Source organism: Sodiomyces alcalophilus (genome assembly GCF_042370955.1).
Source record: "Sodiomyces alcalophilus JCM 7366 unplaced genomic scaffold ACRALscaffold_2, whole genome shotgun sequence".
Taxonomy (NCBI): domain Eukaryota; kingdom Fungi; phylum Ascomycota; class Sordariomycetes; order Glomerellales; family Plectosphaerellaceae; genus Sodiomyces; species Sodiomyces alcalophilus.
In genome coordinates, this window is record NW_027263533.1 from 1,640,288 (window position 1) to 1,665,412 (window position 25,125).

The 25,125-nt window shown below is 56.6% G+C and overlaps 10 protein-coding genes across 10 annotated transcripts; 6 read left to right on the forward strand and 4 right to left on the reverse strand.

Moving 5' to 3' along the window:
• Positions 1–361: 361 nt before the first annotated feature.
• Positions 362–1,991, forward strand: ACRALDRAFT_2040107 (uncharacterized protein; the record flags this gene model as incomplete). Its single annotated transcript, XM_071021024.1, has 2 exons — positions 362–603; positions 677–1,991. 2 exons carry the CDS (start codon positions 362–364, stop codon positions 1,989–1,991), a joined length of 1,557 nt encoding a protein of 518 aa, XP_070876755.1.
• A 414-nt stretch (positions 1,992–2,405) lies between these two features.
• ACRALDRAFT_1061051 (uncharacterized protein) lies at positions 2,406–2,907 on the forward strand. Its single transcript, XM_071016351.1, has one exon. The coding sequence runs from the start codon at positions 2,708–2,710 to the stop codon at positions 2,870–2,872; it is 165 nt and encodes a 54-aa protein (XP_070876756.1). The 5' UTR covers positions 2,406–2,707; the 3' UTR covers positions 2,873–2,907.
• A 3,038-nt stretch (positions 2,908–5,945) lies between these two features.
• ACRALDRAFT_2025463 (uncharacterized protein) lies at positions 5,946–8,411 on the forward strand (the record flags this gene model as incomplete). Its single annotated transcript, XM_071020313.1, has 1 exon — positions 5,946–8,411. The coding sequence occupies one exon, from the start codon at positions 5,946–5,948 to the stop codon at positions 8,409–8,411; it is 2,466 nt and encodes an 821-aa protein (XP_070876757.1).
• Positions 8,412–8,449: 38 nt separating this feature from the next.
• Positions 8,450–8,953, reverse strand: ACRALDRAFT_206993 (uncharacterized protein; the record flags this gene model as incomplete). Its single annotated transcript, XM_071022150.1, has 1 exon — positions 8,450–8,953. One exon carries the CDS (start codon positions 8,951–8,953, stop codon positions 8,450–8,452), a length of 504 nt encoding a protein of 167 aa, XP_070876758.1.
• Positions 8,954–9,087: 134 nt separating this feature from the next.
• ACRALDRAFT_206994 (uncharacterized protein) lies at positions 9,088–9,588 on the reverse strand (the record flags this gene model as incomplete). Its single annotated transcript, XM_071022151.1, has 5 exons — positions 9,088–9,112; positions 9,160–9,214; positions 9,246–9,305; positions 9,356–9,470; positions 9,502–9,588. 5 exons carry the CDS (start codon positions 9,586–9,588, stop codon positions 9,088–9,090), a joined length of 342 nt encoding a protein of 113 aa, XP_070876759.1.
• Positions 9,589–9,799: 211 nt separating this feature from the next.
• ACRALDRAFT_1068252 (uncharacterized protein) lies at positions 9,800–11,769 on the forward strand (the record flags this gene model as incomplete). The annotated part of the gene is made up of 3 exons (XM_071017546.1): positions 9,800–10,363; positions 10,427–11,384; positions 11,456–11,769. 3 exons carry the CDS (start codon positions 9,800–9,802, stop codon positions 11,767–11,769), a joined length of 1,836 nt encoding a protein of 611 aa, XP_070876760.1.
• Positions 11,770–12,321: 552 nt separating this feature from the next.
• ACRALDRAFT_2132401 (uncharacterized protein) lies at positions 12,322–13,677 on the forward strand (the record flags this gene model as incomplete). Its single annotated transcript, XM_071024042.1, has 2 exons — positions 12,322–12,808; positions 12,878–13,677. The coding sequence occupies 2 exons, from the start codon at positions 12,322–12,324 to the stop codon at positions 13,675–13,677; spliced, it is 1,287 nt and encodes a 428-aa protein (XP_070876761.1).
• A 66-nt stretch (positions 13,678–13,743) lies between these two features.
• On the reverse strand, positions 13,744–16,153 carry ACRALDRAFT_2016829 (uncharacterized protein; the record flags this gene model as incomplete). The annotated part of the gene is made up of 11 exons (XM_071019858.1): positions 13,744–14,673; positions 14,711–14,890; positions 14,929–15,056; positions 15,120–15,281; positions 15,312–15,416; positions 15,454–15,475; positions 15,520–15,598; positions 15,687–15,716; positions 15,803–15,855; positions 15,930–15,970; positions 16,030–16,153. 11 exons carry the CDS (start codon positions 16,151–16,153, stop codon positions 13,744–13,746), a joined length of 1,854 nt encoding a protein of 617 aa, XP_070876762.1.
• Positions 16,154–16,157: 4 nt separating this feature from the next.
• ACRALDRAFT_1079849 (uncharacterized protein) lies at positions 16,158–17,549 on the forward strand. Its single transcript, XM_071018949.1, has 2 exons — positions 16,158–16,515; positions 16,583–17,549. The coding sequence occupies exons 1-2, from the start codon at positions 16,228–16,230 to the stop codon at positions 17,501–17,503; spliced, it is 1,209 nt and encodes a 402-aa protein (XP_070876763.1). The 5' UTR covers positions 16,158–16,227; the 3' UTR covers positions 17,504–17,549.
• Positions 17,550–17,555: 6 nt separating this feature from the next.
• ACRALDRAFT_2032591 (uncharacterized protein) lies at positions 17,556–22,362 on the reverse strand. The gene is made up of 4 exons (XM_071020708.1): positions 21,441–22,362; positions 20,147–21,334; positions 18,380–19,093; positions 17,556–18,316 (listed from the first exon to the last, which is right to left on the reverse strand). The coding sequence occupies exons 1-4, from the start codon at positions 21,739–21,741 to the stop codon at positions 18,177–18,179; spliced, it is 2,343 nt and encodes a 780-aa protein (XP_070876764.1). The 5' UTR covers positions 21,742–22,362; the 3' UTR covers positions 17,556–18,176.
• Between the last annotated feature and the right edge of the window lie 2,763 nt (positions 22,363–25,125).

Genomic DNA, 25,125 nt, shown 5'->3' on the forward strand with positions numbered 1-25,125 from the left:
TTTTTGCTTCCCGAGACACCCCAGACACCGGTACAAACCTTAAAGTTCCGTGTCCGGGATACGGGTCTTGATGACCCTTCATAAGAACTTGCCCCCTTTTCTTGTGCTGGCTTCACTTCCTAGGTATCTTGTACCTGGTAACACATCTCATATCCAAGCCTTGTTCAGTCCCCTCGACCTTCACCTTCCGACGCCATCGAAGCCACAGCATGAACGCTATTCTCAAGGATAGTCTGTTCTGCCATGATAAGAACTCCATGCTGTTCGTCTGCCCCCTCCCTTCATCCCGCTCCCACCCATCCCTCCTCTCGTATTCACACTCCAACTTGAAACCATCATCCATATCCCCAATCTCGTCAACATGGGAGTTAACCAGTCCAAGCAGCGGCCACAGGTCGAGCCCGGTGAGCTCAGCGACAAGGCCCTTTGTGAGCGTCTTGAAAAGGCACTTGATCGTAATCGAAGCGCCGATGAGGCGAGCCCCGGTCCCGCGTCGATCCAGGAGAAGGAGGAATCGACTCGCCTTGTCCGTGAGCCCCAGGGCCTCTCACGGAAACTCGTCCTGTCGTGGCAGGACGATTTCCTCCAAGACCCCAGGAATAGGTAAGTGGCGTCAACTCCACACCAACACTCCCTCTTGCCAAGCTGAACGACGGCGCGCTCACTTGTTCCTCAGGCTCGCCCTCAAGGCCCTCACGGCCAACAACCCTCGCAGCCTCCTGACTTCGGCGGCCACGACCCGCGCGGACCACCACATCTTCAACATCCGCATCCCCGTCGAGGGCGGGCCCGTCACCCACCAAAGGTCGTCGGGCCGCTGCTGGCTCTTCGCCGCCACCAACGTCTTCCGCGTGTCCCTCATGAATCGCTACAACCTCGCCTCCTTTGAGTTCTCCCAGTCCTACCTCTTCTTCTGGGACAAGCTCGAAAAGGCCAACTGGTTCCTCGAGCAAATCATCGACACCGCCCACGGGCACGACCTCGACTCCCGCCTCGTCCAGCACCTCCTCGCCCAGCCCGTCTCCGACGGCGGCCAGTGGGACATGGTCGCCAACCTCGTCCGAAAGTACGGCGTCGTGCCCAAGGCCCTCTACCCGGACACGTGGAGCGCCAGCAACTCGGCCATCCTGAACAGCGTCCTCAAGTCCAAGCTGCGCGAGCACGCCGTCGTCCTCCGCCGTCTCGTCCGGCAGGAAAACGAGTCGGGTACGGAAAAGAAGAGCGCCGCGGCGACCTCGCGGGCCGTGTCCGACGCCAAGGCCCGCATGCTCCGCGACATCCTGGGCGTCTTGACCGTCACCCTCGGGTCCCCGCCGGACCCGCGCGCCGCGTACATCTGGATGTACGAAGACATGAACGGCAAGGCGTGCGAGGTGCGCACTACGCCCCACGCCCTCGCCATGGGCACATACGGCGTCCGCCGCATCGTCTCCATGGGCATCTCCCTGGTGCACGACCCCCGCCACCCGCCGCTGACGCTCCTGACCGTCGAGCGCCTCGGCAACATTGTGGGCCGCAGGTCCGCCACCTACGTCAACGTCAACATGGCCACCCTCAAGGGCGCCTGCGTGGCCAGCCTTCGCGAGGGGCAGCCCGTGTTCTTCGGGTCCGACATTGGCAAGTTCAGCAGCTCGGCGTCGGGCGTCATGGACCTCGACCTCTTCGACTACGAGCTCGGCTTTGGTGTCGGCCTGAGGGGGCTCGACAAGGCGGATCGGCTGCGCGCGGGGGACTCGCAGATGACGCATGCCATGATCCTCACGGGCGTGCATGTCGACGCCAGCGGTCGCACGGTGCGGTGGCGTGTGCAGAACAGCTGGGGCGACCAGGTCGGGCAGAAGGGCTGGTTCGTCATGTCGGATGCGTGGATGGATGAGTATGTCTACCAGGCTGTCGTGGACCCTGTGTACCTCGCCAAGGAGGTCAGGGACGTGCTGAAGAAGACGCCTGTCGTACTTCCTCCGTGGGATCCCATGGGTAGTCTTGCGTGAGGGTCTCTAGTATTTCAGTCTCGCCATCTGTAAGGCAGAATGTAGACGGGACTTTTTCCAGAAGGAGGAATAGTAAGGCCAACCAACTAGCTCTATTGGCGAGATTGTCAATCATTGGACCTCTTTTGAAATAGCAATTTCCATTGGGTTCCTCAATATTGAACTCGTGCAACCCTGATGTGAGCACCGTCAGTCGCACAAGACGGCCGGAGGGGGAAAAATGAAAACTCGGGAGATAGAGACTGAGTGAGGCCGTGGAATTTCCTGCGAGTGCCAAGGGAAAGGAGCGGAGAAATCCAACACGAGACCAAAGGGTCGGGTATCAGGATTCTAGGAGAAGGGAGAAAAAAAAAGAAAAAAGAAAAGGGGAGGTGTCCCGCGCCTTGTCCCGCGCCTTTACCGGGCACCACCAGGAAGCGATGTGATATTGGCGGGAGATGACCTTGTGCCCGAAATCATCACTTGATCACTTTTACAAGCTTTGTCTGTGTAGTCAGCGATTAGGGTTCCTCACACTCCCTGGACAAGGTCCGAGAGGTTGGAACAGCGCACGTTATCCCCTGGCATACGTACGACCGGGTTGCACTGGCCCAGCATGCGCCGAGTACCAGGGGAGACGAGTGACACTTGGGTTGCGGGAGACGTGATCAGACGAGACTCGGCTCGGGAAAGGGCCTTTTTTGGACATGTCGGCGAGTCGGGCGGGAATGTTCATAATGGGCATTGCACCTTCGACTCGACTATCCCTGTCGGGTCCACAGAGGGCGGAAGACTTGAGAAAGCTACTCGTCCTCGTCTCAACTTCGTGTCCCCTCGTGCCCTGGATGAGAGTCGGAAGAAGGGAATGGAATTGCCTCGAAACACAAGTCCCGGGCGGATAGGGATTGACATTGGGCTGCAGCTGGTTTGCGACCCGACCATTCACGGGGGCCAGTAAATCAGGCCCCTCCCCATTTGGTTAAACAATGGCCCTCTTTCGCGGCCGCCCGCCTTTATCCATGGCGAAAATAAAATGTCTCAGAGAAACGATGGGAAATCAATGAAAAGATGTGCTTATCGCTTGGGGATTTTAAGCTGAAAGCGAAGCCAGCGGATGGAGATGACTCAATTCTTCCGAGGATCAGGTGGACGTGAGTTGACTGGCTGTTCGCCGTCTTGGTAGTGACGATGGGAGTGTCGTGGATTGTGGATCGGGGTCCGTTGGTTCCTGGGCCGTACGAAGTAAGTCGGAGCCTCCGGACGGCAGCCTGGGCGCGATAGCCAAATGCCTAGTCCATGATTGCCCGAGATGTGTCGTTCGAAGTGAGGGCCAGAGGCGAAGAGCAGACGGAGTGAGTGAGTGACTGGCGCGTTCGACAAGTCAACAGTCGTCCTCCCTTGGCTGCTTCTTCAACACATTCTACCGTTGAGCTTCTCATCACTCCATCGCTGTCTCTCTCTTCTCTCTCTCACCTTCTTCTCTCTCTCACCTTCTTCTCTCTCTCACCTTCTTCTCTCTCTCACCTTCGTCTCGTCCGAATCTCGATATCGAAATACCACCTCCTGTGCATTAGTGTGTCGACCGTTTTGCTGACGGCAGGACGTCCATTGCCACTTCCAAGCTGTTTGCTCAGGACTCTGTACGGAAAAGCCCGCTTTCGCTCACCGAGATCTCGGGTCTGAGTCGTTCGGGGACGAGGATTCAAAGTAGTTCGGCGATTTTTTTACTATTTCGTTTCTGCCTGGAGACTCGTCCTTGATCGGAGCGCCCTGATCTGTCAGACAAAGGTGAAGTTTAGGCGGCCGTGGTCTGCGGGCGGTGCCGTCAGTGCGAGGAAGGAACAGGCGAGCTGGCTAAAAACGCCGGCTACCGGTCTTGGCAACGAAAGGGACGTCATCGTCATTGTGGCAATTCGACTCATACGGTAATTATACCGGTCGCTACTTCCCAAGTTTCCCCAGACGGCCTTGTACCCCGCTCCCATCTCACAAAGACATTGCTTGGAATCGGAAAGGTGGGAAGGGGCTCGGGGTCATTCCTTCTCCTTGCCCTGAACCCTTGACTTGGCACGGCACGCTACTGTAGTGTACATGCGTTGCAATGTACATATGTGTGACGATACCTATTCGTACAGTGGTAGTGATGTACACCAAAACAAGGACCGTTGGTTCCGAGCCCTAACAGTTACGGAAACCATCGTCTTTTGTTTTGCACCCGCCCATCCATCTCTTTCCCTCGCCATCAACTCAACTCTCATCCTCACTCTCGCCGTCTCTGGCTTCCTCTCTCTCACAAATCTACGATTTTCAAGGTCATCTTTTCAATACCAATTTACAGTCTCGGAACGTGGCCTGGTTTTACCCACATTGGCACTATTACCACTGTTACATAAAAGGGACCGCTTCCGTCTTTCCGTATCACATAACGACACACGAGCCAGGCGACCGGAACCACCACAACTACAACCACAACCAACTTTTTTGCGTTGGTGCCTACCGGTAGCTTCGACCCTTCCTATCCACGGGACCTACAGGTTCATCGAGCGAGTGGGCGCCCAACGAGCATGAACATGACGATCTTCTGCTAGTGGCCCCAAAACCAGTGTACTCAGTAACCCGTAACGGATATACGTTGTACTGTACCGTACTTCGTAGGTACTTGACTTGATCCGATACACTGTCAGGTCCTAGTTCAATCCACCTTTGGGGCTAGGCATTGTCCTAGGCATTACCTCAGCACCCACCTCACCACCTCCATCATCATCACCATCCCCGCCGCCAGGCATCACCCCAAGGCACCGTCATGCGGCATGTTCCATGAAACCACCTAGCTCCCCTCTCTCACCGAATCACCAACATCTAATATTTTGAGCTCTATCTATCCCATCATATCATCGAAACAAAGGATATTTTGCCATCTCATTCCTCTTTTCCACGAGCTGGAAACAGTCTTCATACCATACCTCCTACCATTAGGATTCCACCATCACCACACCAAGACGGAGATCGACGGACGGCGCAGTCACAGCCCGTATGCATTATTAATCGTCTCGTTCTTCGACTTCGACCTCATCCTCGCACTATATTTTGATTGTCTCTCCTACGCGATCCATATTCGCACAATAGTTTCTGGCGTCCTCACCGAAAGCCAACAAGCGACACCGATACAATTCCGACTACAAGGCGTAAAGCGGACCAACACACGTAGCCTTCTATTTCCCATCAGCTTCTCCGCCATCTGGTAAGTTTTTGGTTCCATGTTCCCCTCTCGCCTTCTTTCCGTCTCCCTCCCGCCGTCAACTTCAGTCGCCTTCAACCCCACCAATACATCCCCTCCCCTGTTCCCTCAGAATTACGAACCCCTCCCCCTCCTTTTTTTTTTTTTTTCCTCCCCTTCTTCTCTTCGGCCCGCCGTTTTCTTTGTCTCTTCTGCCTGACATTCCACCTCACTCAAGACACCATCTCGCTATGGGTTGCTAATATTCTCCTCCTAATTTCACCAGACACGCGAGCAGATCACGCTTCGAGAGCTTGTCGAAAACACCGTCGAGATCCCGACATAGAGGAAGAGGGGCAATAGTGCGCCTTATGTGCCCTGAATACTGAACCCCGCCTTGCTCGTCATTATCAATCCGTCCCGGTCGCCCCGCCCCTCCGCAACCGCCGAAAAACGTCACATTTCCCTCTCGCTGGCAACGCGACCCGACCAGATTGATTACGCACTTCGCTCCAGAGAGACTCAGAGAAAGGAGGCCCGGTGCCTCGCCTGGCCACTTTTACCCTTTTTGTTTCTTTTATTTCTCGTCTCGTTGACGACACAGCCCCTATCCAATTACAGCTATCTGTCTCGTTTCTTTTCCCCGGTCTCTTCATCACTCCCACCATCATAACGCACACTTTGCCTTCCTCGCGCGGGAATAGACCTACCTCAACGAGCAGATAGCGGCCATCTCAACTCGCTTTGCCCACGTCATCATGGAATCCCGATACTCGTCTCGATACGGCTACCCGAGGCCGGACCCCGCGAGGGAAGCTATGCCCAGCAGCGTCGGCTTTACGTCCATGTATGGCGGAGACATCCACGTTATGCCTACTTCATCTCGATACCAGTCTGCGGGCTCCAGAGCTTACCCTACCGTCAGCCCCCCGCCGAACCCCGCCGCCGCCGCCGCCCCTACCACCACCACCACCACCACAACGTATGCCGTCTCCAAAGACCCACTAGCGCGCGGCTCGGGTCATCGCGAATCGGGTCGCGCCCATCGCTCTTCGACCATTGATTCAGCTGCCACTCGGCCCGTCATCGTCACCACGTCCAAGCCCCGGGCACAGCTGCCCACTGCTCCGCATTCCCACCATGCCAGTCCAACACGCGACGAATTCCGCCCGAACGACTCGTTCTATACACAACCCGCTTCATCTAGACGTTCCCGGAGCCACCACCGAGGCGCCACGTATGGTGGGACGACAGACGACTATGCCTACCTGCGACCTGCCGACGGCTTGCTCTCATCTAGGCCCGACCCGTACCGTCCGTCGCGCCCCGCCGTGCTCTACGCGGGCCAGACACGTCACAACCCAGCCGCCATCGACTACGGCGACGCCGGCTACGAATACACCACCCCGAGCGATCTCGCCCGCTACGACTTGTCCCACGACCGCCCATCCCGGTCGCGCAGGCGGGATAGCGTCGATCGCAACTACCATCGCCCGACCGTCAACGTGCCCACTGACATCGGCCGCTCCTACTCCAATGCGACCGGCGCTGCAGCGCGCTACGACAATCGGGGCGGGCCCCCGCCTACGACTCGGGGCTTCGACAGGATCAGCCGAGGCGCTGCCGTCGCCCCAACCTACGACCCGAACCCGCTGCAGGCGTCTATTCCGCCGCCAGTGCCACCTGCGCCCGCCCACCTTCAGATTTCCGACGGCTCAAAAGAGCGCGCTGGCGGGACATATGCCGAGCCCGTTGCCCCTTCCACGGCTGATCCCAAGCCTTCCCGACGACGCCCCGTCTCCGTCTACCAAGAAGGAGCGCCGCGGTCGAACCACCACGAAGACTACTACCGCAGCCGCGAGGAAGATCGCAAGCAGAGGCAGATCAGAGACATCGAACGCCGCTATGAGGCCGCCGCCGGCCATAGCGACTACTTCCGGGACGACGATATCGCGACCCGTGGGTTCGGCATCCGGACCGCCGATAACCCACGTACCGACCTGGCCCTCGTCGGGAGTGAGCCCGAGGAACGCCGCGAGTCTCGTAGAGGATCCCGCATCCGAGGTGACGACAGAAGGGGTGGATCTGACGAGGAGGGGACCAGACATCGTTCCGGTCGCGACACGCGCGTCCCGCGCGATGACGACCGGAGAAGGAGCCGCGAGTCATCCCGGCCAGCCAAGGAGTCGAAAGACCCCGGGCAACGGCTCAGCACGGCAAGCGAGGACGAAGCCGAGCGTACCAGGCTGCGCGACAGGGTCGGCACAGGCTTGGGCATCGCCGCAACCGCGCTTGGTTTCGCGCACGCTGGCAAGAAGGATGAGACGCCGGCCGATAAGTCCGACAAGGAATCTCATCGCCGGCGCAGCCAGGAAGAGGAAAGGGATCACGAGCGCCAACTTCGGATGGAAGAGGAGGCGGCAGCCGCGCGCGCCGCTGTCGAGCGAGTGGAGCGGCATAGAGCTCGCGAGGAGAGTGCCCGGAAGGAGGGCTCCGATGGCGAGGCGCGGGAGCGCCACCGGCGTGAATCGGACGACCGACCCGATGGCGAAGCGGCCAAGGGATCGGCACGCGATGGCTCACCAGACGAAGACAACAGGGCGGCGGGCAAATCAAGGCGCCGACGGGCGTCGTCTTCTTTTGACCCCAAAGACACCGATGACCTACGTGACTTGAGAGAACAGCTCTCAAACATGAAGACATCCGATTCCCCTGACGTCAAGAAGGAGGACAAGGCCACAGTTGGAGAACGTGAAGAGGATACGGCCCGGACGGCACGACAGGAGTCGCCCAGGCAGGTTCCGGCCCCTCTTACCCAACAATCAAGTTCGATGACGGTCGAGGTGGATGACTCTCAGACACGTGGCCGCGAGGTAGTGCCCCGAAAGGCCGAAGAAAAGCAAGTTCGCGTGGTTTCACCGCCGCGCGAGAAGTCGCTCGTCAAGCCCCTGAAGGGCATCCTCAAGCAGCCGAGGAAGTTCCCCGAGGAGGAGAACCCGGTTCGCGAGGGCGTGGCGCCGCACAAGGACGACAAGAAGCTGCGGGAGGTCCCGCCCAATGCGCGGTGGACCAAGATTTCCCGGCGCGTTGTGAATCCGGAGGCTCTGACCATTGGCAAAGAGCGGTTCGAGGTTCGCGACGATTTCGTCATTGTGCTGAGGGTTTTGAGCCAGGAGGAGATTCAAGCGTATGCGACGGCAACGACGCAGCTACGAGGTATGTAGACGAGAGCGACTTGTTTTCCACTCGCCTTGGGCTGGCTCTAACACTTGCTCGGAAGAACGACGAGAAAAGGAACGCGAAAGAGACCGGGGTAGGGAGCGGGATCGTGGGCATGACGAGGACGTACGACCAAGGCAATACCGACACCATCGGCGGGACGACGACTACGAACGTTATGACGAGGAGCGTGACAGGGATCGAGAGCGGCATCGACGGCATTGACGAGACGACGAGACGAAAACGAGGAGCCCAGGTATAAAATAACGACACCATTGAAATGGGAATGGAGAAACGGCCAACCCTTTCTGCGCTTATAGGCGTTGTGTCGCGACTGGTCGTTTACTATAGATACGGAGGCCCAGGATGCTTTCACATTTTCTGTCTGATTTTCTCTTTTCATATATACATTGTATATGATGGTTTGCTTACTGGTTATTTGGAGGGAGGGAAAAGCAAGGCGCGGGAAAATAAAAAGATGTCTCTTTTCGGGGTTCATGGTATAGATGTTCGTGCTCACGATGTTATGCCGTCCGTGTGCCGCCATGATACAATAAGCTTTTTATATGCCGCCTGTTCGAGTTGTTCTCTTAGAAGAGATTATAGAGCCATGCCAGAAGAAAAGGGGTTCTGGTCGAGATGTCAGAGTGTTGGTCGAGTATGCTATTATTAGTTGCCAATTCACCTGTGCTCGCGCGCAAGCTGTCTTCAGCGACCTGGCCCTCGTATCCTTTACTACCTAAGTACGAATACCTGTCTCGCGTCTTCGGCATGTGGCGCTTCAAGTGATGCCTATATTTAGAGTACGCTGCGAATCGTGATTGGTTGCTCTCTGACACCAGCCACAGTCTGCATAGCGGAGAATATCGGTGAGGCGGTGAACGACGGGAGGGACAGCACTCGGCGTGGAAGCATAAAAACGAATAGGAGGTCGGGGATTGGGCTGTACATGGGTACAGGCCCCATACATGCATTGCGCTACGCCACAGGCCAACGTTGTGGCGGTGTGGGGCGGCTCTGGCCGTGGCGGCGTCGCTTTTATACGGCGGTTTGCTCTCGCATTCCTGAGACGTGGTGTATAGACTCGGACATGACAGGGAACTTGATCAGGTTGCAGGTAGGTAGGTAGTTGGGTAGTTGGGTAGTTGGGTAGTTGGGTACCATCTGCTCCTCATAGGTCATTGAAGCGCCAGCCTGGCATTCCCTTCCTCACCAATGGTCTACCTACATATATACGGCGTCCGACCCTCGCTACGCCTCGACTGCAAAATATCCATATCCCTTTCCACCGGTGTCCATCACCTGCAGTATGTTTCTCCTGTAATCAAAGCGTTCCCCTCGTATGCCTGGCACCATATCAGTCACACTGTGTGATTCGCGACCGGCGTTCATCATGGTCGAACGGAAGCTTCAGGCTATATCCGAATACAACTACACCAACAACTATATCCCCACTGCGTGGCGGGCCTGGAATGAAGGGTATTTCGCGCGAGTATGGTCCATCGCTAGACGAGCCTCGGAGCCAGCGAGCATGATCATGTCCGGCTGTACCACCGACGACTGGAAAACGCCCAACTGCACCCGGACGTGCAGCAACGCGACCGCCATGTTCAGCTCGCCCGAGAACGTTTGGAACTGCATGACGTTGGCGACGGTTGCCATGGGGGTGGTTCCCGGGAGCGACACGGCTGACCCCGACAACGTCAAGGCGATGGACGACATTTTCCACTTTGGCACCTTGGAGGACGTTGATGGCCTCGACGTCTTCAGCCACGTTCGTGCGTGTTTCTGGCAATCCTGCTCCGATTCCAAGTATGGGAAATGTGCCCCGAGCTTGGAGCACTTCAAGTGCGAGCCTATAAACGTGTCCAACATGTGGGATTTTGGCGACGTCCTCCTGAACGACTACTGCCGGCACGCCGAGGTTGGGATGGACTCGGACATTGCAGGCCCAGGCGTTCGTCTTTCCTCGTCTTCTTCTCCGTGCACCACTCCCCAGCTGATGGACGGCTTTTTATAGGTGTTCATCGCGTATATCATGCAGCATGGGCTGGTACTCCTCCTGTTCTTGCTATTCAAGCTTACAGCGAACCCTTCTCGTAACACGGCATCGAAGCGACTGAAGACCTGGTGCACCGGTGCCTGGTGGCCACCGAGGAAAAAAGAATCCCCATTTCTACGCAAACTTGCATCCCGAACCACGCATGCCGTCCATTCGGCCGTGTTCGATCTACATGAAGCCCAAACCCTCTTTGTCCTGACGTTTACCGCTCTCTGGATCATCGCATTCACCGACGGCTATATCGGCCTGGCCAACCTGGAGTCGGTGGGGTCGTACGCCGTCAACAGTGACATTTCCCTCAATCTCGCCGGGCTCGGCATGAGTCCCGTGCTGGTGCTGCAGCTCGTCCTCCACAGAGCCGGCAAGCGATGGGGATTCACGCTCTCTCTCATGACGATCAACTGGGTCATGATTACCGTGTACCTACTGAACAGAGGCTCAGAGTACGCTGACCCAAGCGATTTCTGGCAAACCCTCAAGGAGAGCTCGAGCGTGCCGGCTTGCGGAAACAATCCCGGGCCGTTGTCGTATTGTCTAGGAGCGCGGTCCATGCAGTACTTCCCCGGCACTCTGCTGTCTGGCTTCGGTATGCCCTTTATAACATGCGTCCTTGTCTGGGACTGGCTCTTACACTCCCACGGCCGGATACCCTGGGTCGCAGGGCACATGGGCCGGCTTGAGAAGAGAGTGGGTGGAATTTGGGGGGAGGACCGGCTGGCCAATGTGAAGAACTCGTCGTTCTGGGATATCTTATGGATCATCCCGCAGTCACTTGGCCTTGCCATGATGGTCATGGGTCTTTACAGCCTAATTCTGCTAGCCATTCAGTTCGGCACCAATTCGTGGGGCTTCGGGCAGCTCATGGTCATGACCATCTGGCTTCCGGTGGTGTTCAAGTTCATCTACTCTCTCTTTGGTAAGACTGAACCCCTCTCCTACCTCTGCCTCCGAGTCTCCCATGTCTGTGATTTCTAACTGGGTATGCAGTTGGCACCAAAGACGGCACCGAGGATAGAATCCACGACGATCTCGAGGTGCGTGAGGTCGGAAGCCCAGAGCCGCGGGAACAAGACGACGGCGGATCAGAAACACAGCCCTTGGCCGCGGCTGCTAGTCGACCGAGCACGCCCAGAAGGGAGGAGTGGATAGGCATGGAATATCCGTCGGCGACAACCGGGCAAGGCCGCTCGGAAGACGCGGCCCTTCGATCGGAGGATACCCCGATACCCCGGAAGGCACCACATACCCCTTGCTCGCCGTTGGAGGAACCCACATCGCGGGATGATATGCCCCGTCCCTAGGTTCTCGATGTCCAGATATTGCGTGCTTCATCTCGGTCGGTATATATTCATGCGGCCACAACTTTGCCTTATCAAACCGGGCTTAGTTCACTCTGGCCGCCAAGAAACGACGTGTGTCCATCACATGCAGATGAGCTAAACGGTTGGAGAACGCATGCACGACGTTGGAAATGCTAATTCTTATAGTGGAGTGGCCTAGGGGCACAGCCTAGGAGACGCGGACCTCCGGGGAACTAGGGGGGGACCCGACCCGACCGCCCGGTACGAGCGAATTAGGCGTCTCTTAGCGTGATGTTAGGGCCCCACTTCCAATGTCCTATTAATAGAACTTTTATAATAGAGCGTCGGTAGTGACGCGCCTTGTCCGTTCTCCGTCGTTATACCATGGTCAACAAATGCTCGCCGCCTCCCTATGGAAACATACTTCTCCGCGCTTGGGGCCGTAACCGGCCTGCCATGGCAGCGACACGCATTCCAAGGCGCCTACTTGCGTTGAGATCATTGTCTCCCCAGGCAAGGATGAATCTTAACTTCCGACCTCAAATATCAACGATGTCAACCGACCGGCCTCTTTACGAACACATTGACGACGTCGAGCGACTGGACTACTATCGGCGGGGGGGTTATCATCCTATTCAGATTGGCGACAGATTTCAAGAGCGGTACCGCATCGTGCACAAGCTTGGTTACGGCAGTTACTCGACCATCTGGCTCGCTCGAGACGAGCGGATGGCCAAGTACGTCGCCATCAAAGTAGGCACAGCCGACTATGGCCCCAAAGAAGCTGAAACCCTGAGCCGGATTTCCGCTTCCATGGTCGAAAGTAGAGAATTCAGTAGCAATCTACTCCCCCTAGTGCTGGACCGCTTCAACGTGGACGGGCCAAATGGGACACACCCGTGCTTGGTCACTCCGCCGGCAAGATGTAGCCTTGCCGATGCGGCACAGGGTCCATTCCCGCTCCACATCGCCAGGTCGCTTTCTGCTCAGCTCGCCATGGCAGTAGCATACATCCATAAGCTGGGGTATGTACACGGTGGTAAGCACATCCCTTATCTGCCTTTCCCCACATCACCATAAACGCGAATACATTTCTGATACTCGCTAGATCTTCATATGGGAAACGTACTACTCCAGTTGCCAGGGCTGGACTTGGACCGCCTTTCAACCAAGCAGCTCTACGATACTTTTGATTCACCGGACCCCGAACCTGTTATAAGGGTCGATAAACAGCCGCTCACGTCACCAGGTGTCCCCCTATACGTCTACTCTCCAATCTGGCTGAGGGAACCCGGCGACGAGATTCTACTCCCTGAAGCGAAGGTCCTCCTCGCCGATTTCGGCACGGCCTTCTGCCCTACACAGGAATCGAGATTCGAGTCCTACACGCCTCTTCAGATTCGACCACCCGAGGCGAGATTTGAACCGACAGTGTCCTTGTCGTATGCATCTGATATCTGGAGCCTTGGGTGTATGATTTGGGCTATTCTTGGGGTGAGGCCGTTTCTCGACACGTGGTTATTCGGACCGGACGACGCCACCGCTGATCAGGTTGATGCGCTGGGACAGATGCCGGATGAATGGTGGGAGACGTGGGAAGGGAGGTCGAAGCGTTTCATCGCAAACGGGACGCCCAAGGAGGGGAGGGAGGTGTGGACTTTTAATGGACGATTTGAAGATGCGATCCAGGCACCAAGGCGGAGGAGGGGGACGGAGGTGATGTGTGAAGAAGAGAGGGATGCTCTTTTCGAGATGATAAGGGGGATGCTCGTCTTTAGACCTCGTGACCGTCTGAGTGCAAGCCAAGTGCTGGGGACGCAGTGGATGAGGAAATGGGCAATACCCGAGGCCGAGACGACTTGGGGGCGGAAATTGCTCTGCGACAGCCGCTCGTCCAGGTGCTTGTAGGCACGTACCTGCAAATCCCTATGACGGTCCCGATGCCGATTCGTCCTTGTGCCGTTGAATCTACGGTTACCGCGTCGACGACGTCTTGCGCGTCTTACTGCTACTGCTGCTACCGCCACCAGAATCGGCAGACGGTGGCATGCGAGACTTGGCCCCCGCCGAGGCCCTCTTCCGACTCTCCTCCAGAAGGGTCTCCAGGGAATCCTGGATCTGCTTCAACCGCCTACCCTTGCCCCAGTCGATGATGTTGCGGACGTACTTGCGGAACTTGAGGTAATGCTCATGATCCTGGAGGAGGAAACTATCGACGTTGGCCATGTAATAGTCCAGCTCGTTTTGCTTCCATGAGATGTACAGCCGCGCCTCCGTACCGCTCATAGCGATGCTGAACGAGGCGGTGTCGATCGGTCGGACCTCGTCGCTCTGGCATTTCCTTAACTGGTGCTGAAGACGTTCGGCGATGTTGACGCAGGACGCTGACCCGCCTAGACATTGGTTCGTGGCCACCCACATACTCCCGCCATCGCCCTTGAACTCGACGACGAAGAAGGGATAGAGCAAGCCTTGGTACTGATTGGTGGCCACCATCTCCGTCCCCATGGAGATCAGCTGGGCCTGCTGCTGGGGAAAGGCCTTGTGCCGGTTGTATCCATAGAGCATGTCCGGCACGGGTGTGCTGATTTTCAGACTGGACCCCGTGCTGGGGACAGCATGCTTGGCCATCATTTGTCTGTCGCTGCGTCTCAGGCTATCCGTCGGTCGCGGTTTGGAGAAAATCTTGTCCTTGAAGTAGTCCTCTACCTCGGGCTCACCGGTGCCCATCCAGAGCTCGTTCAGTTCCGTATCCTGCCTGATGTCCTCCAGCGATGGGCCGGGGGAATCACGGTCCTGTTGGACATGCTGAACGATATCGGCAATATGTTGGGGAAATGGTTCGTGAAGGGGCCGTATATATATATTGTTCGCCGCCAGGTTCATGTCCCGATACATGGGGTCCTCAACAAGACTTGTTCGTGAAGAAGCAGGAGTAGACCCGGTCATCTCCGATGGGCCAACCGACCTGCTGCTGTCTGTAACCGCCCGCGAACGGGACCCCGTTGAAATTGGGGTCGGCGGTACCGCAAAGCCATCGGCATCCTGTGTGTAGCCCATCGCCGGTGCCGATCTCGCGAGCCCTCTCGGGATGGGGCTGACGTCCACAAGATGGAGATGGCTATCTGACCGGCAGCGTATATTTCGGTCGGATCCAACCGATTCGAGCCAGAGAAGAACCGAGTTATGTTCCGAATCAGCAGGAGGACCCGGCTGGAACGGATCGACGAAATTCTCGAGAAAGGAGGCGTATGGAGGCTTCGGCTTCGGCTTCGGATGCTGGAGAACTGGCGGCTGTTCAAGTTCTTACTATTAGCAGTTCATCCTATGGAAGGTGTGTACTATCGTACCTCGTCTGCGGGTTGAGCTTCGTCGACTTTGGCGGTCGTCCATCGGGCTTTCTTCGCAGGCGATTGATCGACCTCGTCGAGTGGCCTCTTCGTCGGCTTCGCTGGCGCGTCTTGAGGAAGGCCCGCTTCCACCGGTGATGCTATAGCGATAGCGTTGAGCAGCTGTTCTTGCAAGCACTTGGATAGGGTCACAGGAGAGCGCCTGAGGCGAGCTTTTGAAACACCGTTGTTCATGATGGAGAGCCCTCGGAATGTGAAGGGGGAATGGGGTGTTTGTATCAGCGCTTTGTATCAGCGCTCAGGCTGGTTCGTGTCGGGCTATTCCAGAGGACACTGTTGTGGTTGGCTGCTGAGGGCTGTGGGTGTGACATGGCCGCAGGGCTGGCGCGTCATCTCTCACGATAATGGTCGGTTTTCGAGAACAAGGCTGAAGTGGTGGGCGACCCGAGATGCGGTCACCAACGCGGATCCCCAGGTCGCTCGCATGCAAGTGTCAAGGCGTTGGTTAAGAAAGCTATCTTGGCGGTAATGATAAAGATACTAATAATAGAGTGGTCGGGATGATACAGGTCACGTGACCTCTCTAGGTATAATGTACTTGGTACGTTGTACGTTGTACGTGTACTATAGTGCAGGGTGAAGGAGATGTGTGTGCGAGTAAACGCGAGAGTGTGGAGCGTCACTGATGGAAGACAGCGGCCGAGACACAGTTGAGATTATTCCGACTGGGACAATACTGATAACGCCTGACGGTGCCACTATTCCTTCTGTACCTAGATACTTACAGACACGTATTCGTGTACTGAGTACGCAATTGAGCGTGCGCAGAGAGTACGTGAGAAGACCTCCGTCTGGGGAAACGGCCTAGTGTACAAAGTACTTATAGAATGACGTCACGAGGCCCGTGCACGTGGGCGGGATGCTAACGGCGGGACAGGGCGCGATACCCGGGTACCGCCATTCCCGGGGAGTGAGTGACTTCGCGTTAAGATGCCAGCCCAGATCTCATCATCAGCTTCCTCACTACAATACATACAACGTACATCTCTCTCTAAACCTCATAAACTTTGCTATTTATTGTCTTCCGACCTCTGTCCTCTTTATTCCCATGTCTCATAAAACACCCAAGCGGGCGAAACCCATCCTGTGCGCCGGCAACACAGCCTTCAACCCCGACGAATATCTTCAGGACACCTCTCGCCAGGCACAAGTCGCCGACCATCTCAGCAAAAACGACCTATACCATGCCATTGTCACCGCTTTTGGCCTCCCAGAGCAGGATACATACACCTACCATGCCATAACGAGTGTCACCCTAGCCCAGGTCCAGCACGTCGTCAGCCTCGGTGGCGCCAACGACCTACATGCCTGGTACAGGGCAAAAGATGACACCCCAGTAAACCCGCATTCAACCCTACCTCCCCTCTATCTTAACCCAACCCCTCAAACTGACCTCCCTGCAGCTGGACCCGCCACCTCCAGCCGACATAGAAGCCTACATCTCCCTCTTCGACCCATCCACCCAGACCACCTCGGCCCTGAAGACCATGCAAAGCAACGCCAAGAAGGGCTCCCTCCGCGCCCAATCCGCCGCCCACCTCACCGCCCAACGCTTCCTCCACCCTTCCCGCGCCGCCCACCTCTCCATCCCCCGCTGCAAAAAGACCCCACCGAACCCGTACTTCGACTTTTGGGCCTGGTCCTGCCGCACCCTCCAATGGTGCGGTCCCTGCCCGGAGCCCTCCGACCGCCGCCCCGCCACGAGCCACCACGTCCTCCCCGTCCTGATGCACCACTTTGGCTGCGCCACCCCCTCCCACGAGGCTCTCGAGCTCCTCCGCCTCGTCGCCGCCGGCCGGCCCCTGGTCGACATGGGCTCCGGGAACGGCTACTGGTCCTACATGCTCCGCCGCTACGGCCTCGGCCCCGTCTACCCCGTCGACAACATGCAGAGCGCCTGGCGCGTCACCTGGGTCCCTGACACCGTCGTCGCCGATGGCCCCCGCTGGCTCGCTGCCCGCCACGGCGGGAGGGACATGGTCTTGCTGCTCGTCTACCCTGTCGTCGGCGCGGACGGCCAGGGTGCCTTCATCCGCGATCTGCTCGCGGTTTATCGTGGGGACACCCTCGCCGTTGTCGGCACCCAGAACAGGAACGGATACACCGGGTTCAGGGACATGACCATGGACGAGTACATGGAGGCGCACCAAAAGGAGTGGACCAAGGTCGTTCAGGTGGCCCTCCCCAGCTTTCCGGGCAAAGATGAGGCTCTATATATCTTTCAGAGGGGGGACAGGGCGCCGGCCCCCCATGCCGTAACCCACACTGCTGCTATTCCCCGTAGTGGGGAAGACGCCCAGACTAGACGTGAGAGGGAGCACTAGAATATATCCCATACGGATAAGTAGTATGTCTCGTAACACTTCTGTCCACCCCCCCGCCCACTCATCAACACAAATCACTGCAGGAGATAGTGCCACATTCCGTTGCGTGGCCGTCCAAGTTCAACCTGGTATATGCTCTCAAGACGCTTTGTTCTTTGAGATTTATACCCGTTCAACAAGAGAAAGCTAGAATATGAAACCACAGGCCAGACCGCAAGACCAACAAGGGAGACATCGTGCACATAGCTGATATAAACAGGAAAGACTGGCAGAAACGAACCACACCATGCCCCGACTCCAGAGGGGACCGCTCTCTTTATTTTCCACTGAATCTTTTCTTTTTCCTTCTTCATACAGGACCATCGTCCGTCGTCTCTGAAATTCGCACCCAAAACCTACCAACCTCACCATCCCCACGATCCCTGACCATAAAAGTCAATGAGTCTCAGTACCAAGGGAAACCCGAAAAAAAAAAAAAACTGAACCAAAATACTCATTGCGTTTTTGGGTGCTCCAAAACAAAGGTATCATAGCGAAGCGGGTATTTTGCTTGCTGTAAAGAATCGAAAATAAAATAAAATAAAACAAACCCCCACAAAGACTGATCGCAACTGTGCCCACAAAGGTGACTGGACTGCTCGACATGGCGTTCCCGGTGCGTCGATTAGCATCTCTACTCATCAGACTCGGACCTCCTCCTTCGGTCGTTCCATTTCCGCTTGCCGACGCGAGTCTCGTAATGAGGCGCCGCGACCTTGATATCCTGCATGACAGATTCAATGGCCGACCGCGTCTTGTTCCGATAGCAGTCCACTGAAGACCAGACCATTATTAGCCAATGACCGCGAGTCTGGGTTTCGGTCACACACAACTTACAAGCTCGCTGGAGAAAGATGTTCCGCTGCGCAAAAACACGGCTCTGGAGCCACGCCATGCGGTACCCGAGGTCATTCAACCGGACCTCCCTGCCGCGCATGCCCTTCCGCAGGCGCGGGATCGGGACCTCGGCCTCGGTGTTGTCCCCGATGGGCACCTTGGCCATCTGCGTCGTCCGCCCCCGGGTCCTCATCAGCTCGCGCCCGCTCGTGTCCTCGATGCCGTCGTCCCCGTCGTCCACGTCGTCCATGAAGAACCGCGAACCTGTAGGCGACGGCGGCGGGCTCTGCATCTCGCGCGGGAAGTACGAGTCCTGATACACCGCCGCGCTCTTGCGGAACGAGTCGGGAATCTCTTGCGTGTCAACGCCCTCGAGGGTGACGCGCACGCGGAGTCGCGAGTTGCGCGAATGGTCGTCGACGAGGATGAACTTGCGCTTCTTCGCTTCCGGCAGGTTGGGGAACAGGTCGTCGGGCCCATTCGGATGCGCCCTGTCGCGGCTGTGGTGCCTCGTGGCGGTGATGGGACCCCCCTGAGAGCTGCCACCCATGTGAGACATCGAGGCCGAATTCGGCGCCGGGTAAGCCGAGTGCCCGCCGTAGCCACCGTTGCTGAAGACCTGTGCCTGTCGCGTGTCGTCGGAGCCGGTGTTGGGACCTTGGGTGGGGGCTTGATGATGGTGATGTTGCTCATCCATGTACTGTCCACCAGCTGCTGGAAGAAAAGAGATAACATGTTAGCGAGGTGTCCTGTCAAATCTGCTTTGGGAATAACGACGTCGATCATGGCAGGGGTGTGAGAAGGGGATAGGATGGGGGAAACCGCAGAGTGTATGTGAGATCGTCCAACCAAAATAAACAAACAGTACCAAGGTCATTTGACTAGGGAGCGAAGAGGGCAAAATAGAAGGGGGGTGAGGAGTCCCCCGGAAACAACAATAGAACCAAGTCAGGGGAGGATTGGGACAGGGGACTTCATGTCTTCCTAATCTCCCCAAGAGGATACAAACAAAGTGATGATGTGATTCGCGTGCCAAAAGCAAAGGATATGATGTGTGCCAAAACAAGGCGATGCAACTTTTTAATGCCAGAAGATTCATCAGAAAACCCAACCCCATCCTGTCATCCATCCCACCTTGGCCTGGATGATGATGTTGTCTGCTTTCCGATAAATCGCGCGAGAGTGTGTGTCTAAGAGCAATACCAGCAGCAAGCCAGCAATTGCAGTGACTGATTATGATAATGTACAAGCTTGTGCCGATGAGAAATGGAAATCCCTCCTGACTAGCCGCTGAGACCTCTGTCTGCTGTGCGATAAAAGTCGCAGCAGCAAGCGGTAGAAAAAAAAAACTCATGATGTAGTGGTGGTAGCAGAAGCAGTCAATGCCACGCAAAGCCCAGAACCAGTTGCACCACATCAGTGGAGAGACAAAAAGAAGAAAAGGCGTAAACACGGCTAAGCATGATGGACCCGGTTTCCCTCCAGCTTCTGACCAGAGCACACAGATCGACGACAGTAACAAAGCAAAACAAGAACAGGCACGGCACAGGTGACAAAATCTGTGCAAGAAGCGCAGGAAAAAAGAAAAAAGAGACGAGGTATATAAAAGTGGTATCACATGATTCAACGCGGCTTCGAGTTGTCGGGTATCGGTGGGTGGAGCAGTGCGGTGCGGTGATCAACAACGCCCAACAACTGGGTGGTGAATGGCAGCAGATGCGCGTGGGGAGGGAGGGCTTTCTTCAAATCACATCTGATGGAACATACCGACTTCGTCCGCTCCACCTTGGGCACCACCATGGCCCATGTGGCCCATGCCGGGCATACCGGGCATCTTGGCCGAACCGGGCGGGCCCTGACCCGGTCCCATGGACCCCGGGGTCGGTGGCATCCCTGGAGGCGTAGGGCCGGCCATGTGCTGGGGCGGGTGAGGCGTCTGTTGCTGCTGACTTGCTTTGCGCGTGTTCATCTTAGCCTGTCGGCGAACTCTCCGGCTGCGCAGCCGGGGGTCCTGGTTGCTATTCCTCCAGCTGTCGACGGCGCGTTGGATGAGACCGCGTTTGCCCCGCAGCGAGGGGTTGAGCTGCGCCAGCGCCCACCCGACCGTGTTGCACTCCGTCTCGTATACCTGCCGGTTGCCGCGGTACAGGTCCTTGGGCACGCAGGCCCGCGGATAGACGCAGTTCTCCGTCTTGAACTCCTGCGACAGCTCGTCCGTATTGATCGACTCCACGTCGCAGCGGATCGTGTATTCCATCTTCACCCGGTCCCGCGAGTATTCAAAGGCTATCCACTGCACGCCGTTTTGGTCCTGCCGCACCACCAGCGGAGTGGTGGCAGGGATGGGCCCAGGCGCTGCGTTGGGATTGACGCCCCCGGAAGTCGAACCGGTCGGTGTTGACATGGCCGACCCATTGGGAGGGTGGGGACTATGGCTCATGGACGAGGGTTGAGGCTTCTGAAGCTGTAGCGGCACCTGGGATGCAGGTTCTTGCTTTACGTGCCGCGGGCTGTTGGCCAACTGAGATTGGGTTTGGGGATGCTGGCTCGAAGGCTGGTGCATCTGCGGCTGTTGCTGGCTTTGCGGCATCATCATGTTCTGCTGCGACGACATGGACTGGTGAGGATGTGCGCCGTGAGCGGCGTGTGTCGCGTGGGCAGCATGGGTGGCGTGAGTGGCGTGTGTCGCGTGGGTGGCGTGGCCTGTGTGCGCGTGCTGTGCATAGGGAGACTGCTGTGGCTGGGTTTGCATGGACTGGTAATGCGCCTGGTGAGTTTGGTAGTACATATTCTGCGGGAGGTGCTGCGACGGCGGTTGGGCATAGAGGCTCCGATGTTGGTCATGTTGTGAGGGCGATGCGACCGACGCCGGCGAGTTGGATTGGGGAGTGTGGTAGGACATGGGAGGGTATGGTGGTCGTGGCATCTGTGCGGCCGCCATCATGTCAGACGTATCTGGTGAAACCTGGTCAGCCGACTCAATATCAGACCCCAAGACGCGTCTGGAAATGCAGAGCAGCACGCGACTTTGGCGGGGGCAGGTCAGAGGAGGGTAACTCACCCGCGGAGGTATATCCGCTCGTCGCGCCTGGCGTGCTGTACGGGCTCGGATGAGGATAATATGGTAGGGCGTCTTGGGAGGTTTGGCCGGCGTTGGCTTGGGCGGCGGCTGGTTGATTGTAGGGCGACGCGATCGCGTGTCCTTGCGCGTAGGTGGATGTATTTTGCGACTGTGACGGTTGCTGTGAATGATGTGGGTGGCCGGTGGTTGACGATCGAGGGTGTTGATGCTGGGCGTGCGATTGGCGTTGCAGGTGTTGATGAGGCGCTGGACCCTGTTGGTGGTGGGGGTGCTGCTGCATAGAGGACAACCCCATTAGTTCTTGACGTTCGACAGGAACAACGATGGCATGAACTCGTGAGGGGAAAGAAAACAAATAGCAAGTGCGTCGGGATTTCTTATTTTTGGTCCCTGACACTACCAGGGACTAGGGGGAGGGAAATACTGGGGGGACGTCTTCAGATGGGGGATTCTCCCCGGTCCGTATCCCCCCTGTAGGCTGACGAGGATGGCTCGGGTGAGGCGTCCTAGGTTCAGATGTACCTATTATCGCTTGGTTGGACAGGGTTCCCGCGTGAAGTGCAAGGCAGGCTTCGGAGAAATGGTTGGTCCCACCAGAACCAGGGAAAGTAACGCGTTTCTGAGTCTGGCTCGAGACTTTCCGACGGACTGCCACTGGCCTCTTGCTCCTCGATGTCTGCGACGACAAGGCGGGTTTGAGCTCGGCAGGCTCAAAAAGGGAATGTATGATACAGGCAAGGCCTGGGTAAGAGGAAGAAACAATAATGACAGTGAGAAAATGGATATGAGATGGTGCAGGCTGGAAGAACAGGGGTATCAGGAGGTACATATATTTGAACCAAAACGACGGGGACTCGACAATGGTGGGTTGGATGGGATGGGTGCTTGAGGCCAGTTTCTCACACTTCTTGATTCGTTTCCTCAATCGCACACTTGGCGGCAATCCGAGTGGTGGATAAAACAATATAATGCAACGCGCCGATAACCAGTAGAACGATATGACGGCGAGTAAGCCCAAAGAGGAGCCGGCCAAACAAGTGAGATGGAAATTGGGAAGATGGTGCGAAGGATGCCGACGCAAACGATTGGTGTGGAGCGAGTTCCGTGTGTGGTCGCCGAGTTTTTTCGTTTGAGACGACACGACCCTTGTGTTGACCGGGCTGGAGAACGTCGCGCAGAAGAGACAAGACAGGATTAAAAAGACAGGGGCGCAACGGGAGACGAGGTGACCGGGGAAGCCTGTATTAAGGGCGGGAGCAGGCATGCGTGCTGATGCTGGGTTGGAAAAGGGTAGACCGGCAAATGGGGAATGGGGGGAAAAAACAGAGGAGAAAAAAATAAAAAGAGAGGGGGGGGGGGGAGGGGTGGGAATGGTGGGGTGTGTCAGGGCAGGGCTTGACAACGGTCGTGGACAGGGATTTGTCATACATTCCATATTAAGCAGCCAATGGTGGAATCCATTCGCAGAGCCGGGCAAGGAGAAACTTCCCCATGAGGAAACATGATCCGAGGCTAGGCAGCAGGCCCCAGGGTAAGACGGGCGTGGCGCTCGCTCAGTCGTAGCCATAAAGTACCTTGTACCCTATCAGCTGGTCCCCTGTGGTTGGGTAGTTTGGGTCAAGAGTCAAGCCACCGTCCCCAACCATGCCCCTCCAATTCCCCTTAGCGTCCCACCTTACCAACCTGGGGCAAGCCTATTTCACAGGCGGTGTGGTGGTGGGGAACCGTTGGATGAAGGAAGGATTGCGCATTGGAGAGACGAGACCTAGTCCCCGTCTCTGTTGGTCTGAAGGATGCGATACTGCCTGGCTAACGTCTCGAGATGTGCCCACCCCTGCATGACCTTCCTGCGATGCGAGGACAAGACCAGGCACTTGGGCGCAATTGTGAGATGTAGTACCATGTAGCACCGAGCACATCCTAAAAGGTCCACTTGGACTCCCGCGGAGACACAAAAGTGACCCGAAGCGAAGGAAGGCGGAAGTGACAAGAAAGTTTGGCTGGTACCTTTCCCGATTAAGCTTGTCCTTGGTGGGCCCCGGCTTTTCGGTTTCTGGGAAAAGTATTTGGCTTTGGCTTCGAGCGGCTTTGGGTGTTTGTCTGCATCATCCGGGTGCTAGGCTAGGCACATTGCGCCAAGTGCTCCCAAGTCGGGTGCTTGAGGAATGCTGAACCAAGTGCTTCATGGTGATTCCTCGAGTAGAAGGCCGAAGAAAAAAGAAAAGGAAAAGAAAAGAAATAAGAAATGAAGAGAACCCCCAAAGAAGGAAATCAGACTTGAGCTCGACAAACCGAGCCAGCCGCGAAATGATGCTTCGAGAATTTGTGTGTGCAAGCCATGCTTTTTGGACAGGGTTCTTCCCAGTTCCCATAGTAGAAAGTCATGTTTGATTGGAGAGACTCCGTCATCAACAACTCCACCACCGAGGAACCGGATATGCCGCATGCTGGAACGGATGGGATGTCGCCTTTTTGGGCTTCAGTGCCGGCCTTCGCAATTGTCACCAGCTCTCTAGCTTTGTGCACTGCATTGCTCATGTATGCTGTGCTGTGCTGTGCTGTGCTGTGCTGTGCTTGTATGTGGCAGCCTTGGAGAGATTCTACCATGCCATGCTGCGACACGGTCAGGTCCACTACCTGAATTCGAACTGAAGGGCACCACACTCGAGGCTTTCTTCAAAGTCGCTGGCCAGTTTGTCTCGAGTCTCGACGGTATTACATGCGCGCTTGACACATGGCGACCGCGACATGGAGTTTCAGGCCGCTGGCCGTAGAGGTAAGTAAACAAGCGCGCCTTGTCAATCCCGGCCGTGGCATGCGCACCCATGCGATCGGCCCTAACAACCCCAACCTTTGAAGACTTGGGAGGAATGGTCGGCTCAAGGGCTAGCTCGGACAGCTCAGGGGCAAGGAAGAAAAAAGGAAAGGTGTGGTGTGGGGGGATGAGGCATGTGGCGTGTCACATGGTACTTAACTCAAGTATCCACAAGTGATGGGTGGGTCCCACTGCACAAGGCGGCACAAGGAATTATGCCGGCCCCGGTCGCTTCTTTGAGAGACAGGACTACCCTGGGAACCTCACGAACCCTACACCTGTGTTAGGACAAGCTTGCGACGAGCCCGTCCCGTCCAAAGGCCTTCTGGAAACTCACGTATGCAAGGCTGTGCGTGGACGCATCTGAGTCTCGCCCCGCAGGACGAGCTTCAAGTGCGACGGACCAGATTCCGGAAGAAGAAAGGGGAAAATAACGAATGAAACCAAGGAGAGCAAGTCGGCAAAGGGAAATTGACCAATAACGAAACAAAATCAAACGCAATGGAAGACACTGAAGTCTCGACCGAGATATAGGAGAAACGCGAAACAATCAAACGTACCGTGTCAGCGGAGCTGGGCTCCTGCTTGACGAATTGGCCTAATGTCGGGCGATTTTGCGTCATGATGGCTGCCACTGTCATATGTCGTGTTGGGTCGTCGGCGTCTCTTGACCTGGTACTAGAAGCAGCTGGTTAGCCTCGGTTGACTTGTCATATAATCCAGCCGACCCTGACTTGTTGGAGTCGAAGTGAAATCGAGACGATGTCGTATGTGTAGCGAATAATGCCGCGGTTGCTCTTAACGAATCTTCCAACGCACTTGGTCGAAGTCGTCAAGTTCCAAGGCGGC